Raw genomic sequence first — 18,158 nt, forward strand, 5'->3', positions numbered from 1 at the left:
GACTTTTTTTTTCTCTAGTTCAGATTTTTCCTGGTAGCATGAGGCGATGTCTGCCAAACACAGTCTCGAGGATGTGGACAAGATACCAGGATGGTAGAAAGGCTCATCAACCCAGAAGATGCTCATGTGCATGTTTCTTTCCAAACTAGAGAAACAGAAACAGACTCCATGAGGGTGGCCCGAGGGCCCGACATCCTTTACAAGGACCTGTGTTCAAAGCCCAGTGCTTTGCAGCTCGACTGGCTTTCACCAGACACCGCCAGAACCTAGCAGCTCCACCCCTGGTGTGTCGGCAGGTTCAGACGTGCAAAAGTTTGGAGATGCCTGCCTACGGCATCACGCAGCGTGATGGTTTGGAGAGACATATCTGTGAAGGATTATGAAGACTTGTTCTGTATTTCTTTAAAAAACAAGTCTTCACTTGTTTTGTTTCCAGCAGAGGCAAGAACAATAAAGAGAAAAATCAGTCAAGAGCATTGTTCCCTCTAATTTTTCATGTGTCTGAGTGAACACACAAACTCCCTGAGCGGTCCCTTGGACCACTGTGAGCAACAGCAGACGTGCGCACTGTGGTCACGCCAGCATCGAATCCATCCAAGTTACATGGTTTATTAAAATCAAATCAAATTACAGCATTTACATTTATGTTAGACTACCTTTAATTAACTACTTTAGCCAATTTACAATGAAAATGTAAAAAAATCTAGTTATTGACCTGTGTAATAGGTTAAGACTATTGGAAGTAAAAATAACTTGAACTTCAAGTTTGAAAACACAACTTTCTTTCTTTCTTTCTTTTCTTTTCTTTTTATAAAGTTCTGACTTGTATTATGAGTATGAGTCTGTGGTCTGGGAGAGAGTCCTGTAACTCCCTGTCTGCAAAATACAGTATATAATGACCAGTGCTGGGCAACGAATTATATATACTTCTTCAAACTCAGTTTGACAAACAACAAAGTTTTTTGCAGCTATTTGTTTTTAAATGCAGCCAATGCATTTTTAAATAAACATTTCAAACTATTTACAGAACAATCAGCTGTTCTGCATCAAATTTGATGCCACACAAATTATTTGTGCCACTCCAAAAAATTATTTCTGTCCACTATAAGATAAAGGATAACAACAGCCTGATACCTGCAGGCCTGCCAACAGCAGATGTATCACTCATGTAACACCTGTAACATTCAGCAGTCGCCTCATTGTTCTGACACACACAACACAACTATTGACTACACTACACACTAACTACACAAGATTTGCGCTAAACGTCGCAAATCTCTCACATCTCAAAACACCGCTGTCACTCCTAAAACTTCCCCCCGTTTCTTAACAACTAGATGCCATGTTGCCATATCATTTTTTGATTGGTCGACATGGCACATTTTTGGACGAATAGGAAAGGGGCAGCGGGGTTTTTTATTTTTGCTCACAGGCAGTGTTGCCAACTTAGCGACTTTGTCGCTATATTTAGCGAGTTTTCAGACCCCCTAGCGACTTTTTTTCTAAAAAAGTCGCTAAAAAAAAGACATGAAAGACATAACAAAAAACAATAATTGCTAAAAGAAATTTAATTTGTAGTTCTAAATAAACTCTAAATGCATTTAGGACGTTTTTTGCTCACTTTATGTCTCTTCCACGATGTTATTTCTCTCTCCAGCAGCGTAGGTTACAATTACATTAGCATGACCAATTATGCAAATTAGGTGATGACGTCATTTAGCGACTTCTAGCGACTTTTAGGACAACCAATAGCGATTTTCCTTACTGAGGAGTTGGCAACACTGCTCACAGGCGGAGAGTGCTTTCGAGCCTTTTTTCCTTATAAAACGCCGTTTTTACCATATAAACAACGATAGTATTCAGGAAAAAAACCAAACATTGCAGATATTTTTATCATAACTCTGGTTTTATGTGGCCTATCAACACAATTTAAAAACTGGTATAAAGTCCAGTCCGTCCATTGTTCCGTCTGTCCTGCTCTCACATCTCCAATGGTTGTACACGTTGTCATTAACGTGGCTTCACTCCACATCAGCCGCTTTGCTAAAACACCGGTGTCGGCACATAAGGACGCTGTCGTGTCTGCGTATATACGAATGTGAATCGCATCAATGGCTGGACTATGGGATAAGGTGGCATCGTTCTAATCCCATACGGGAGCAGCCAGTCACTCACTGACTAACACTGCAAAACAGAATTGTTAAAGTTTTAATTTTATTTAAATTCAGGTTAGATTTTTTTTTTCTGCGCAACGCAGATTTTCTGTGCGCAGAGACCGTGCCGGCAGTGCGCAGCTTAGAGGGAACATTGGTCAAGAGGTGTCAGGAGAAAGCAATGGCCTGTCTGCTGTGGTAAATGTGTTTTGAAATTGCAGATTTAAAAAATATCTGCAAATATAATCATGCTTGTCCTTAATTCATTTAGAAACCTAAAAAAACCCCCAGTTTTTGCAGCTTTTAACCCTTCATCACCCAAGCATCGTACTGCACCAACGATAATGGACTCAGACTCATTTAAAACGTGCCCAACACCAGGCTGGTGGTCACCTTTAAAAATCAGACCTTTTTGAGACATTATATGGTGTTAAACTTTAAGAACCTGAAGATAATCTGCATTAGGGAGATTTACTGGGGGGGACTAGATCCAGAGACTGGCATTCACCAGAGACCACCAGAACTGGGGGGACTAGCAACTAGCAACAGAGATAAAAGACCAGAAGTGACACAAGCTCAAAATCTTCATCCATTTTTTAATATACAGGATGTAAAAAAAAAAAAGAAAGAAAAAGGAATGAAATGTAAATGCAGCTTGGTTCATTTTCAGATACACAAACAAGCCCCCTGACTCTGACTCTAACCAGCTGTTCTGAAAATACAGAAAGTTTTAGCAGCGCAAGTCATTTTTCTCGACGTCACAGAGCTTTACTCGTCGAGCCTCCCTCCCTGAAGAGACAGGAAGCGTTCGACAAACTAAACCTCTGAGCGGAAAAAGCTAATGTCATGCTTAAGGCCTCAGTGGTGGTACAAAGTGGGTGAAACAGCCTTTAAAATCCTACAAATTAAGAGTGTCAGTCCAAACTACTCGCATCATGATGGGAAACTACGATGACGTCTAACAGGGAATACTCTGCTGGTAATTTCATTCAGTGATGTTAAATGTGTTGCTCTTTGCTCTTCATCGTTTTCTCTAAATCTTTGTTTTAGCTGCTTCTTCTGCTGACGGTGATCCAGGTTTCGTCCTTCGGTGCGGATACCAGCTTGGATCGGATCTCGGCCACTTGCCCCTTCAGTCGGTGGAGCTTCAGCTGCCGCACCAACGTGCTGAGGACGACCGTAGCCACAGTGTAGGCAAACCTAACGGAGACCAAATAATGACTGATGCAGGACATCCAGGTGTAGAAGAGCTTCAAATAGTTATCAAAACTTCCCAAAGTTGGTCTAATAAAGGCTGCTTTCACTATTAGCAGTCTGAGTGACAGAGTGTGGATAATTTCCTCTTACCTGAGCTCTGGACACGTCTGATTCCCTGAGAATCCGAGCAGACAGAAGCTCTTCCTGGCCGATTCTTCCTCGAATCGATCTGGGTCAAACCTGAGGGAGGATTGAAGTATTCACCAAGCCAGTAAACAGACATATTACAACTTTAACTTGGAAGAAAAAAAAAGCCCTTCACTGTGAAGCTGTCACATTATTTTAACTACAGTTTATTTGATGGCTGCAGGTTTATGTTACCTGGTGAAGGCAGATGAATGCCCGGTGATAACTGTGACATGCACCTGTAGACTTAACAGGAAACACCTGATAATCCAGTGAGCTCTACACGGTAATGCTAGCAGGTTTTATTTCCACCCACCGGTTAGAATGAACTTCAAACCCCCCCCCCCACCACAAATAACAGCTAAGGCTGATGACAAAATGCCATTAGTTTTGAAGTTACTTATGAAATAGAGGACAAATTAAATAGATGTGTTGATGATCAACTAAATTATTTGAGCTCTTCCTGTAAAATTTTGTCCTAATCCATTAACTAAATGTTGACCCCTGGTGAAGCTACAACAAAAGTTTCAAGCTCACCAAATCCATATTTGAGCCTCTGGGAAGTTTGCCTCAGTAATGATGAGGTCCAGACTCTGGGGAGGCCAATCCATGACTGATAGTATTCTACTGTGTGTTTTTCTATCCAGCTATGATTTTACTGCATTGGCAGTGTGTTTGGGATCATTGTTAAGCTGAAAAATGAAAAAAGCGTCTGCCAATCAGACGCTTTCCAGATGGTATTGCATGGTGGATCAAAATCTGACTGCACTTTTCTTTGTTTATAATCGTTACTTTTAACAAGATCAGATATGTTGTCACTGATTTTCAGTCCAGTTCTTGTGTAATTTTCATAAATCAACCTTTTCCCCCTGATTCCCTTCAGTAAGAATGGCTTCTTCACAGCAATCCATCCACTGAGACCATTTCTGATGAGACTTCCATGAACAGTGACAGATAAGCTGAAGGTTAAGATGCATCTCTTAGCATCTTTTTGTCCTGAACTTCTTCAGTTCCCTCAACATTTTTAAGGACATGCTGCACAACACGCTGAGATGTGTCAACCTTTCAGCTAATAGCTCTGGAAAAATGCTATTTTATGTCTGTTAAAGACAAAGATCAGATTTAAAATCTTTTCCAAGTTCCCTGTTATGTGTAGAAACGACACTGGTTCATAGTTGAGTTAGATGCCTTTTTAAGGTTTTAACAATTCACACACACACACACACACACACACACACACTTCCACTGAAGTTGGTTCATTCCACAGGTACAAGGACTGGACTGAAAATGAGTGTAAAAGCAGACAGTGTCCAAAGAAAGATTTGAAACACTTTAAGAAAGCCTGGAGAACTACTGCTTAAGAGCACTTAAAAAAGATTACAAGTAAGACCGGCTGCTTGAAAACAAGATATAAAGAAATGAGGGACTTTTGCACAGCATGGTACCTCTTAGTCTAGTAAGAGATACCATACTAGTCCCAGAATATAAATAAAGTACTGGGAATGAGCGTTACAGATCCTGTTTTATAGAGTGATAATTTAGCGACCCAGTACAGTTTTCTTTGTATTGCAGATTTTGAATGAGTGGGATTTGAACTGGCAGCCATTTTTAAACTGGCTGAAGAACATGTCAAAGCCAAAATGTCAAACCTGTAAGGGCTGCTCCAGGTTTCCTCATCTTGCAGAACCACTCCTAAGGCATAAATCACCAACGTCTGAAAGTAACAACAACAACAGTGTTTACGTGTAACAAAACTGCTGTATTTTAACCTCAGCTGGGAAAACTGAGGGAATAACACACTTTAATAGGGAAGGAAGAAAAATAAAACAAAACAGGAATATCACTCGCTTGACTTTAAATAAACATTCAAAAGTTGCATCTAAAAAAATAAATAAATAAATAAAATCCTCGGTTTATGTTTCTTACACTATTTAATGTTTCTATCTGTTCTTGTTTACCATTAACACAGCAAACACTGTGTTTGTGCAGCTGAAATAATCTGGCTGAGAGCCGCAGACGGCGGGAAACCGGATACCTCTTTGGGGATGACGTGCTGATCGACTTTGCCCTCCACTTCCTGAAGCCGAGCCGCGACGGGGGTGAGCTTGGCAGTCCTCACCGTCTCGTTCAGGACCTGTTGGCAGTATCTACGCGAGGACGGAAATGTGATCGCATCAACGTTATTGACTGCACCGTGCGTGAAGGACGACTCAAGAACGCCTAAATATGGAAAAGTCCAAAAGTCTTACCTGAGCTGAGGAATCTTGTCGAGGGAAACCGGATCAGAACCCAATACGTCCTGCAGCTCCTGGTGCAACTTGTCCTGCACTTCCTCTGAATTGGACAGGAAGTAAAGACCCCAGATACACACTGCCAAAACACCACAGTGTGTAATCTTAGAGTCAGAATAAAACAACATTTTGCTAATAAAAGATAAATAAAAGTTAGCTTTTGTTTGCTTTTAGAGCTAAAAGTTCATTACATTATTGTGAAGTGCCCATCAGACAACTCTGGGAAACTGTGCTTATAAAAATTGTGTCTGGGAGGCTTCACATCCTCATTCAGGCCACTTACAGTTCGCAGCGATGACACATCCAGCCAAAGTGAACACCATGCAGTCCTCCATGATCTGAAACAAACAATCCAGATTTCAGCGTTTTTTTTTCTTACCTCTGTGAAAGCGCTGAGGATGTAAAGCAGAAGCTCATCAGCATTCACCTGTCGCTCTGTGAAGTTGGACTGCAGCAGAGCGTCCACAAACACCGCCTGCTTCCTCTGGGCTTTCCTGTCCTTCGCCACTGACAACAGCATAGACTCCATCTCTGACAGAGCTGACCACCGAGGAGGAAAAAACAAGATGAGAGCCGTGGCGACTCCGACCACATTCAAGGGCTCAAAATCTGACATCCTACCCCGGCACAGTTCACAGATTTTGTCCCACAGCTGCTGGACAGGCCCTTTAAAAACCTCTGGATCAGCAAAACCTTGAATGTGAGCTTCCCCTGTCTGCACTAATAGGGTAAAGGGTAAATTATTCTCACACCTGGGGAGCCACTTTTTGACAACTGGGAGTCAGAGTTACCTATTTCCCATTTTTCTAGCAAAAATATTAATCAAGACTGTACATGTGACATGAACAAGTGCCAGACACTGTCTGTGGGGTTACACGTTAGATGCAGTCTTTGCAGCCCTTTCAGACAGCACCCAAAATAGCATCTGTCCTTGGCAGGTAAATCCCTATCGATCCTATCCAAACAAAGCCTGTCTGCTGATTAAGGTGGTAACCGTGAATGTGCTCGGTCTGTCTGTCAAGAGGCTTAACACAGAGATAACATCGGAGCCTCTGCAGACTTTCCATTTGGCTTCACCACACAAAGCCAGACGCCGCTCCCACACGTTGACACGCCTCCTTCGCTCACCCTTCTCATAGTGCGCTTTCCTGCTGGAGCTCTTCTCCAGGGAGCCGTCCAGGTAGCCCTTTCCAATTTCTGACCAGATCTGGAGGCGTGAGTCAGAAGAGCAAAAAAAAATAAAAATAAATAAAAATCAATGATCAGTTACAGAGCCTTAAACTCCCTGCAGAACTTTAGCATGGTGCATTTTTGATTAGCATCCCAATAAAGTAAAGTTTTGTGTCCCCCAGCGGTGAACGTAGCAGACAGTCAGACCTCATGCTTCATTTAATGGCCTCTGAAATGTTCTAGCATAATGTTCTGGTCTAAGTACTCAGAGCAAGAGAAAGTTCTGTCAAAGTGAACTCTATCAGAGGAAACTGACTGTACCAGAGGCCAAAAGCTTACTGCATAGAGGTTTGTGCTAAAATTTCTCACCGCATCGTGGTTCTTGCGGAAGGCAAGGACCTCAGTGTCGTCGCCGAACCGCTCGCCCAGAGCCAGTTGGGTGACCGTCTTCATGGCCAGGCCCAGCAGGTGGGCACACAGAGGCGTGTGCTGACCCTCTGGGAATGACTTCCACTTTTTCACCAGCTCATCCACCAGCTAAGAAACAAGATATCAGTTAGCAGGAAGTGTGAGGAAGGTTTTGGTTCTTTTCTTATTTATTTTAGAAAAATTATTTCTTGGCTTTGGAAACCTTGAGCACAAGCGGGAAGTTGTTCTTCAGCGTGCTGTTGATGGCACTTTCGTACACTTTTTTTCTCATGATGGACTCGCTGGCCCCACCTCCCATCCCAGACTTGTAGCCCAGCAGCGACTTCAGCATCGTTTCAAATGAGTCGGCTAAAAAGGAAGCAGGAAACAGCAGATTTATGCATGAGGATGTTCTTCTTTTCAATTAGATATTTTTCCCAACAAATTCCTGAGTGTAAGAAAAGCTGCTGATCCAAACTGGTTTGCTTACTGGTGTGGTTGGGGTTGATGTGTTGCTGAAGCTCGTTCACGGAGCCCAAGCTGACCACGGGGCGACCACCAAACCAGAACGAGGCCACGGAGCCATACTCATCATGCAGGCCGACGAGGAACTCATGCAGACTGCCTCTGTCGATGATATCCTGCAGGTTTCCATCCCTGGAGAACAGAAAATAGAACATTGATGCACATATGCTTATATTTACTGACAAAAGCTATCAGGATGACAGGACCCTTAAGGAGCTAATTATTATGCACAAGGTACTATATTTTACAAAATGCTGTTACTGAATAAGAGTTAACAGAAGCAGAAAAAATAAAGGTAAAGATGAAAACTTACTTCTCATCTGTGGGGTTGAGACCTGGGATACCAGAGGCCCTTCTGGATGACTGAAAATATGATTAGAAATGAGATTTTGTTGTTGAACACAAATACAAGTCATTAAACATGAGTGGTTTTACTCACAGTGGTGTCCACATATCTACTAAGTCTTTACATAATTTAAAATAATGGCTATGCCTGTCGGAAAGCGGGTCCCATTCAGAACCTCTTTGAAAAATACGCGAATTTAACACTTTCTTATTGAAAGGCATGCGCATATGGAACATGATATTGTTTAGGGATGTGAAGTAAATTAGTTGGAGTTTAGAAACAAATCGGCTTGTAACACAAACACATAAAGGAAACTGATAAAAATGAAAAAAATATTTTATCTCGTTTTCGCTCATTCCGTCTTCTTGAAGTTGGATTTCACTGGTTTAGGTCAATGAATATTGTATTAAATGGGAGCCGAAATGTGCAAAATACACTCCTTATTCAATTCATTTCTTAAATAGTTCAGAATAATGTGCTCCAACTCGTGAACATTTAAAAGCGCTTTTTGGTTAGGACACTGGGATGAGGGCAACAGCCCGCTAATGTAGCAAGCTAACGCCAAACTTGCAGGAACTTACCGGGTACAAATAAAGGACAGCGCCCACCAGGATGATGACAAACGTAACAGCAAAGATGGCAAAGTCCAGCATGATTGCTCGCTGTTATCTAAAAGTTTCTGCTAACTTTTATACATGTATATTTGAATGTTTCCACAAAACCCTCAAGATATATCACTACCACGTCAACATCAACTGCTCGGTTATTTGTGTTCGATTATACAGCCTGGATCGCAGGCAGAGCGAAACAATGGATCTTAGGAAAAAGCATGACACCAAGGAGACACAAAACACGGGCAAAGACAGACAAAACGACGACAAAGGGACACAAAACATGATCAAAGAAACAGAAATGTTGACAAGTGAGACACAAAATGATCACAAATACATAAAATGACATAAAACAACTCAAAGGGAAACAAAATGACCATAAAGTCATTTTATAATGATGTAAAAAGACACACACAAAAAAATCACACTGAGCAAAGGCATAAGAAACAACTACAAAGAATAAAAATAAAATCACACAAAGAGATACAACATGAGTAAAAATATACTCAAAAACACAAAAATGAGAAATAAGCACATAAACAGGAGCAAGGACATAAAACAACTATAAAAAGGAGAAGGAACAAGACCAGAGACACTAAATAACCAGAAAGACATAAGATAAGACAAGAAGAGACACAAATGACACCAAAGGAACAAAAAACAACTACAAAAGGGATCACTAAAAAGAAAAACTAAAAGAAAAGTGACAACAAAGTGACACAAAATGATGACAAAGGGACATTAAAAAGACATTAAATGACATAAAGAGAAACAAAAACATTATGAGATGGAAAAAATGACTAAAAAGGGCACAAAAACACCAAAGTGACAGCAAAGAAATGCGAAACATGCACAAAGACATAAAAACAACACACTAAACAGCCACAAAATGTCCACAGAGACATGAAATAAGACACAAAATTACAAGAAAACAGAGACAAAACATGACCAAAGTGATACAAATGACAGAAAGGTGATATAAAGCAACTAAACATGGACTACAGTCACACTGGAGACACAAAATGACTACAGAGGGACACAAAAAAGACCAAAGTTTACAATAAAAAGACCCAACATGACGCCAAAGACACACAGGAAAAAAGACCAGACACCGCATGTCTACAGACATAAACTAATAACCTAAAATTGGACACAAAATCACTCAGAATTTTTTTTTTTAGAAAACACTTTGAATTCTGCTCAAATTAAAACTGATACATTGACACTTCAGCTCAGATGTCACGTGTAAAATCCGCGGTCAGCATTACATTTAGCTGCCTTTCAGTTCAGTTCCATCACAGCTGCTCTTCAGCTTCTCTAGAAGCCTTTTAGGATCTCAGATGATTTTTGATTTTTTTGCTTTGACTCATCTCTGTGTTTATACCTCAGCTATGCCATCCTTTGGTTAATGCACTTCAACTGGCCTGAATTTCCACTTCCAGGTTAATTTCATTAGCTTTCAGTGCAGCGCAGTAACACCATTAACTACTCCTTGGCATGATAAGTACTTTTACTTTTGATACGTTGCAATGCTTTTGCAGTTAGACCATGTAAATCAATTCGATTCAAATAAAATTTCTTCATAGCTCATTCAGTGTACTTCAGTAGCCTGGGCAAGCAGAAAAACAGTGTAGTGAATGCAGTGAATGCTTTCTTTCATGGGTTTCATGTAGAGAAACAACTGTAAACAAAAGAGATAAAAAAACTATTGTTGGGTTCTTTAAATCTCTGTATTTAAAAAGAAATGAACATATTTCAAACGTACAAAAATAACTTAAACAACATTCATGACAAAATGCAAAAATATGTGCAAAATGACAAAAAAAGCTGTACAGTAATTTCCTAATTTTCTCAGGCGGTCATTTCTGATTTGTCCTCTGACTTTGGAGGCTCAATCTCCATGGCCATTAGGTAACCTGAGGAGGAAGGATAAGAAAACAAAAATAAATGTTTTAAGTTGGATTTTCCTTTTTTAAGCAGAAATGCTCATCCCACACTGCTCTCTCTCACCCTCCGTGTAGTCTGTCTCAGGTCTGATGGCGATTAAAATCCAGGCCAGGCCCACCAGCAGGGCCACCACCAGGTTGACAGTCACCCATGGGTGGAGAATTTGGTGCTCCAACCCTGTAGGCCTAAAGCAGAATCAGGTCAGTCTCTGTATCAAAACCAGACTTTTTAATGATCTTGGAATATCAGATTTTTCCAGCAAGCTCACAGTAGTGCCGTGTTGTTGGAATAGAGGTTGATCCGATCGCTGGTCATTTGCTGGCTCAGAGAGAGGACGAGCGCTGAGAAATACACTGTGTGCAAAAAGCAAAGCCTGTCAACTGAATCCCAAACAGAGCTCACGATGATGTGTTTCTGAAGCACAGACAGACAAGGACTCACAGAACGAGGCGAGAGCCGCCGGATCCAGCGTGATGAACTCCCGCAGAGCCACGGGGCCTTTGGCCAGATTCACCCTGAGGAGAGTTTTATTTGTAGAAAGCACAAACATCTAATTCATAGCGTAAATGGATGCAGTATTCATTCACTTCACACTTTAAATTACAAGATTTATAAAGTGAGATCCCTGTCCCACCCCAGCTCTATAGCCCCTCACCTGAGCTCAAAGTTTCAACACGTTCTTTTTAACTGGGTACAGTTTGAACTGCACCACCACTTTTCTGATGTTGCAGATTTACTTAAGACACCTGCTCCTATCAAAAGTTTTGTTTGTAAATAAGAAAGTTTTATTCGCAAAATAAACAAATAACACTTTTTGTTTGCAAACATAAAAATCTGAAAGTTCTGATTGCAAAATAGTGACGTTTTATGTGCAAATACAAAAGTATTTATAATACAATAAACCTGTTTTTTGTTTGCAACTGTTAAATCCAAAATGTTTTGTTTACAAATATATGTTTTTAAAAAGCAATTTTTTTTGTTTGCAAATAGCAACATTTTCATCGAAAATACCACATTTGTCAGCAAATTTAAAATTTTGCTAGCCAATCACATTTTTTGTTTGCAAATATTAAAAAAATGAAACATTTTTGTGCACAAATATCAAATTTTTTATGATTTTTTTTATGAAACCTTTTTATGAATATTAACATTCTGGAAAATATACAAACACCAATTTTGTGGTTTGCAAATATCAAAAATAAAAAAATTGTTTTGGAAGCTCATATCTTGTTTCTTGTAAATATAAATGTATAACAAGTTTTTCTCACAAATACCAAAGTTTTGCTTGCAAATACCGTGTCTGCGTGTGTTCTCTTTGTGTCCATTTTGCTCCCACAGTAGTCTTTGGCTATTTGGTGATTCTAATTTGCCAGAAGGTGTGATGTGTTTTTGTCTGCAACGTGGCGAACCATGATGGATTTCTATTGTGCAGCTTTACCTGTCGAAGGCTGCCACTGTACTGATGGCCAGCAGCATGTAGAGCAGAGACTGGGAGGGATACGCCACGCTTTGGTACTGCTCCAGCAGGTTGGACAGGGCGGTGAGGTGCTGCCCGGCTAGCATGTACACCATCACCACGTTCCACACGGCGTAGCCCGCCAGGAAGCCCTGACAGTATAGACCGAACACCCTGGAGCATGAACAGAGGAGAGGAGGAACACTGGGATGAGAGGACAGACTCGGGACTTTTAAAGTCATACAGGAGACACTTTGCTGTTACCTGAAGCCTCCATGCACTCTGATGGAAACATCTCTGGTGGTCCACAGCGGCTGCATGTGCTGGAAGTCTGCCATGTTGTCCATCGGGTCGCTGGTCTTCCTCCATTCGGAGCGTTCAGCAGCCTGGAAACGCTCTGCATGCAAACACATAAAAAAAGTTAAAGAAACAACCTCATCATCAATACCGTCTTCTTCTTCTTCTGTCACTCACTATTTCTCTCCACAAACACCTTCCCGACCGGCTGGCTCTGACCCTGTGGGGCGGCGAACAGGGAGTGCTGCGGCAATGGAGGAGGGGTGTCGGCGATGATGTCATCCTCCGGTACGTCCAGCTCATCGGGAAGCTGCGTCTCGACAACTTTGGACTTCCTGAAGAGTGTATGGCAAGTTTAAAAAAAAATTTAAAACTAAAAAGCCAGACTATTCTCAGGTCACAACATTAAAGATAATAACCCAGCATACGTTTGAATTTGTTCTCCTTCAATGATGGTTTAAATCAGCTCAGTTATTAATTTATTGTGAACACTTGTGTGTTTCAGAGTCAATAACGGGGAATAAACAAGAACAGCAACATTATAAAAATCAACTGTCAGCCAAATGATTTCTTTAAATGTGGATATCAAGCCAGAATTTCACAATCAGTGCACCTGTATTAAAATAATAAATTCTTACTTTTTCTTTCGGGGTTTCCTGACCACTTCTTCTCCATCTGTGGTCTGGTCCACGGTGTCTCCATTCACCAGGTCGGCGTGGTCGTCCTCAAGACCTGAAATCCAAGATTGTCACATACACAACGTTAAAGGGTTCACAAAAGGGGCAAAGTTTCAGTTTCAGCCAAAAGTTCAGTCCTCAGATTGCTCTAAATGCTCACACTCAGACACTTTTTTCTAAATTTGGCTCTGCAGTCTGTCATAGAGTCGCAGAAGCTCCACCCACCTGCCGTTTGTGAGAGGCAGACAATCATAAGAAAGCTGGTTTGAAGTGGGAAGAGCTAAAGTAGCTTGTTTCAGGCAGATGATGAACTGAGGGGGCTGATGCAAGATTCACAATAAGATCCATAAGGATTACTTTGAGCTGTGAATCATGCAAAGCCACTCCAGCAGAGTCTACAGTTAAAAATATGGAGCTAGCTAAAGTTATTATCAAACAGTCTTTCTCCCCTCACCCCCAACTGGTGGCAGCACACGGTTGCTGGAGGTTTGTTCCTGTTAAAAGGAAGTTTTTCCTTCCACCGTCTCTTGCTCTTAGGGCGTTGTCTGATTGTTGGCGGTCTCTCTGTATTATTACAGGGTCCTTACCTTGCAATATAAAGCAGCTACAACTAGCAGAGACAGAATTCTTGAATTCACCTATAGTGGCAGTTTTCTTCTTCTTCCTCCTCCTCTGTGGCGGGGCCTCGACTGTGGCTTCAAGGGTCAGATGATCCCCGATTCCAGAAGCCCTGCGGCTGCCCATGCCTCCCATCTCCATCCCCTGATCTGAAGGCGGCACAAGAAGCTACAGCTTTATTTTAAACAGTGGGTGGAGGCAAATGAGGAAATTGACATTTTTATACAGAAATTTTAGGACAAATTTGAAAAGTCTACTCTCCTTCTTTGTGGTTTTATGTTGTTATCCTTTACTTAAAATTATTCTCCAGAGTTATGGAAGAATTTTAATGGTAACAATTTGTTTTTTAGGACCTTAGTGAACATAAATGCTGTTATATATGTGCAGTTTTACACTGCTCAACAGTTCAATACATAATGCAAAGCTTTCTTTAGGCTCATGATGGCAATTTGAAGATAATTTGGATGACAATGAGAAATATGCTCATGGTGTGAGCTGTGAAGATACAGTGAGGTGCATGAAAAGGTTATATTAAATAAGCCCTTCAAACCTTTAAATTCATGTTCGTGAAGCATCAAATATGAGAATACAAAGCTGTTTCTTACCGTCTGTATCGTCCACCCCATTTGTCTCCTTTTTCGCTTTCTTCTTCTTGTGCTTTGGTGCTGGAACATCTTCTGTGCACATGAAGGGATAAATAAATAAAGCTAAGTCACATAAAAAATGAGTTTGAGAAGAAATGCAACTCGTTTATTAGAAATATTTTTACCCACCTGTGTCTTGACTTCACATGTGCACAGGTCGCAAGAACAAAGAAAAGAGAGAAGAAAAGTTTAGTTTTGCTGTTTAAAGTGGACCTTGTTTGCTCAATTACTACTTCACTTTTTTATTCTTGGACTCTACTAGAGTCACTTTGCATGAATCAGAGTCCAAAATCATCCTCATTTATCTTATCCTGGGCTTTGGTGCAGCCCTTCAGTTCATCCCCTGTCTAAAAGCAGCTGTTTTAGCTGCTCAAGAGTTGGGAGTTCGCTTTGTAATCAGAAGGTTGCCGGTTCGAGCCCCGGCTTGGACAGTCTTGGTCGTTGTGTCCTTGGGTAAGACACTTCACCCGTTGCCTACTGGTGGTGGTCAGAGGGCCCGGTGGCGCCAGTGTCCGGCAGCCTCGCCTCTGTCAGTGCGCCCCAGCTGTGGCTACAATGTAGCTTGCCATCACCAGTGAGTGAATGGGTGGATGACTGAATGCAGTGTAAAGCTTTGGGGTCCCTAGGGACTAGAAAAGCGCTATACAAATACAAGCCATTTACCATTTTTACCCACCATAACTATATTAGAATTGACAGGTGTGTGAGGCTTTTGAGTCTGGGATGACCATATGACTGATAGCCCCTTTCTCTGATGTCGTACAGAGCCAAGTAGAAAAAAATGAAGATACAGAGCAGTCTGAAGTCTGGCTGACTTATTGTGACCTCTAATTCAGTAGGTATTATTAGTATTATTATTATTTCATTTTTATTTTGTTACATGCTTCTTTAATATGATGGCAATCCATTGCTGCCTCATCAGTGTTGAAAGTTGATCAGAGTTCAGGTCTTGTGCTTTTCCACTCACTGTTTAAGGACTGACTATATATATAAATTAAATTGGATTGGAAAGTTTCCTGTCCATTGTTCCTCTTATTCACTTATCTCCAAATTACTTAGTAGCTACTTTTGCCTTGTGACGTCATGCGGGAAAACACAAAGACTGTCACCGGGATGCTCCTGGATCATTGAGACACACACACACACACACACACACACACACACACACACACACACACACACACACACACACACCCCTCTTGCATGGCAAAAAAAGCTTCATAGGTCATTTAGCATTACACCACAGTAGCTGCTTGAAATGAAGATGTTTACCCACCTCGACATCGTGGGAAGAGATCGCTGGCCTCTCTGGAGAGACACAGTGAAACACAGAAGTCAGATTTCTCCCTTTGTTCACTCATAAAAACCCCTCTAAAGAACATTTTTATTCCTTCTTTTATAGATTTGTGTTGACGTTTAACACATTACATGCAGTTTTTTCATTCCTAAATCAGTCACACCAAAAAAGAAACCTATGTAAAAATAATTGGGATAATAAGACCTACAGTTATATTTTCTGAATTTCTGTCCATACCAACAGAACAACACAAGTTATGCACACATTCTAGTAAATCTAGAAACAAAACTAAACACTTTTTATGACCTTTTTATTTGAAATCCTGCAAGAACAAGACCCTAAAACTGACCCTTCGGTATACACCGCTACTAGACACACCAGAGTCTGAGAAAATCTGACTGGAAAGCTTTTTGGTGCCATCAAACCCATCTTAAACATATGTAATAACTATCACTCCTTCAAACACAAGAACACAAGAACCAAAGAAACGTAATTTCGAAATTTAGACACAAACTGCCTGAAAGTGATATGGCTGCTCTTACAAAACAGGATAAGCCCATTATAAAAGATTATCTAAGCCATCAGCACTTGCATAACCAATGAAAAAGTTAAGATTTTAACATAAAAAGTTCAAGAACTTTTAGTTATAACCCAGAGTTGGATAAAACAACCGAAGCAAGCATCTTACCGGCGTCTTTCTGGCCATTTCTCCCCCAAGAAACCAGCGAGACAGGAGTTAAGTGACACATGACATCCTGACTGTTTTATCCTCGGCTAAATCTGTGTTAGTACATCTGCCAGGACTGAGGATTACTCCGAGCACAGGTCAAGCCCCTTTTTCAGCGTCTTGGAGCGGCAGTGTGTATTTATGAGTGTGTCGGTGAGTAAAAACATCCAGGAAGTACTTCATCTCACGTAAACCGAGAAGGAAATCACTAAGATTTTTCAGAAATAAAAACCAAATCTCTTAAAAACAGGCTTTAAATTCACCAAGTCTGATTGTTCAAGTCTGTGTGACGAGTTTATCAGATCTCTGGGTGCTTTTACTCAACTTTCTCCTGTTTCACTGAATAAGTTGTTGCTTAAGAGCACAAAAGAAAAAAAAATGAGGGGTGGCGCAACACTTTTGCACAGGACTGTATGTCTCTAATGTCTTAATGATTTTAGTACATTTTGCGAGGTGCTACAGAAAGAAAACTTATTATTATTAAAGGAAATGTAAAACCAAGTGTGGATCACTTTACTATTTCTCTAATAAGCTACTGATTCAATATTTTCTCTATCAATAACCTTTTTCTCATAATTTAAGACTGAAAACGTCTGGATAAATAAATGTGTAAATAACATAAAGTGAATAAAATGAATAAAAACCAGCCACCACGTGACAAATCAACAGGTTCTTGTTGATTTTTATTAAGAGTTATTACAGAGGAGCTACAGAGCTGTTAGCTCAGATGAGGTTTGATTTACTCACCTGTGGGAGAGGCGGCAGCTCCCTCAACCTCCGCGTCTACACAGAAAACAGGCAGGTTACAAACACTGTCTGCTCTTTATTATCATCGTTTTTGCTCTTATTAGAGCTCAGAGAGAGATTACACGAAAACAGCCTTTAAAGTGAACCAGAAAACGAGCTTTCTGCCCCCCACAGGTACAGTTAGGAGCAAATCACGCCATCCATTTAAATACGACCGTTATGTTGACTGTTCATGCATTATGTGTGCATATCTCTCACCGTTGCTCCTCCTGTATCCATAACCCGTTTAATATTATGCAGCTGGTAACTTTGTTTTATTCGCTTCAGTCGTTTAAAGCGAATAAATCGCTGTTTTGTTGATTTTTCTTTTCCTTTTTTGCTTTGTTTACGCTCACTGAGCGGCGGGGTTGTGGCCCGGATGTATTTAGGAATAGTATGACGCATTTCCGGTAGCTTAACATTTAGCAAAAATAAAATGAAAAAAATGTATTAAAATTTAAACTTCCAGGTATTAATAATGTTTTGAAGACTACTTTGCCCCTCCCCCTTTTTAATGTGTGTGTGTGTGTGTGTGTGTGTGATTGTTTGTTTTAACCATGGCTGCTAATCTTATTTATTTATTTATTTATTTATTTATTTATTTATTTATTTATTTATTTATTTTTTAACTTTCAAGGATTAGCAAACATCAGTGCTTTGGGTGTACTGTAACATACCTTTAAAAATACAAATCTTTTTTGTTTTTGTTTATTTACGTTAATTGTTCATTTTACCCACCATTTGACATGAGAATGTGTCATTTTAGGCTGGAATGGATCAAGAAATCATTTATGGCCAAAGGGGACAAACATGCTTTAGATA

At 40.5% G+C, this 18,158-nt stretch overlaps 2 protein-coding genes across 2 annotated transcripts; both read right to left on the bottom strand.

Moving 5' to 3' along the window:
* Positions 1-2,788: 2,788 nt before the first annotated feature.
* cyp20a1 (cytochrome P450, family 20, subfamily A, polypeptide 1) lies at positions 2,789-9,070 on the bottom strand. The gene is made up of 13 exons (XM_006792830.3): positions 8,858-9,070; positions 8,244-8,293; positions 7,896-8,062; positions 7,629-7,774; positions 7,367-7,534; positions 6,956-7,034; positions 6,255-6,367; positions 6,111-6,165; positions 5,786-5,906; positions 5,572-5,683; positions 5,186-5,250; positions 3,501-3,590; positions 2,789-3,353 (listed from the first exon to the last, which is right to left on the bottom strand). Exons 1-13 carry the CDS (start codon positions 8,927-8,929, stop codon positions 3,200-3,202), a joined length of 1,392 nt encoding a protein of 463 aa, XP_006792893.2. The 5' UTR covers positions 8,930-9,070; the 3' UTR covers positions 2,789-3,199.
* Positions 9,071-10,595: 1,525 nt separating this feature from the next.
* LOC102780312 (transmembrane protein 237A-like) lies at positions 10,596-17,741 on the bottom strand. Its single transcript, XM_006792829.3, has 14 exons — positions 17,556-17,741; positions 17,298-17,333; positions 15,803-15,834; positions 14,656-14,666; positions 14,488-14,559; positions 13,903-14,031; positions 13,226-13,319; positions 12,765-12,922; positions 12,555-12,687; positions 12,273-12,464; positions 11,276-11,349; positions 11,103-11,187; positions 10,898-11,019; positions 10,596-10,803 (listed from the first exon to the last, which is right to left on the bottom strand). Exons 1-14 carry the CDS (start codon positions 17,739-17,741, stop codon positions 10,739-10,741), a joined length of 1,389 nt encoding a protein of 462 aa, XP_006792892.3. The 3' UTR covers positions 10,596-10,738.
* Positions 17,742-18,158: the final 417 nt, after the last annotated feature.

This window comes from Neolamprologus brichardi, chromosome 23 (assembly GCF_056152115.1).
Source record: "Neolamprologus brichardi isolate AB-2024 chromosome 23, ASM5615211v1, whole genome shotgun sequence".
In the NCBI taxonomy this organism is placed as follows: Eukaryota; Metazoa; Chordata; class Actinopteri; order Cichliformes; family Cichlidae; genus Neolamprologus; species Neolamprologus brichardi.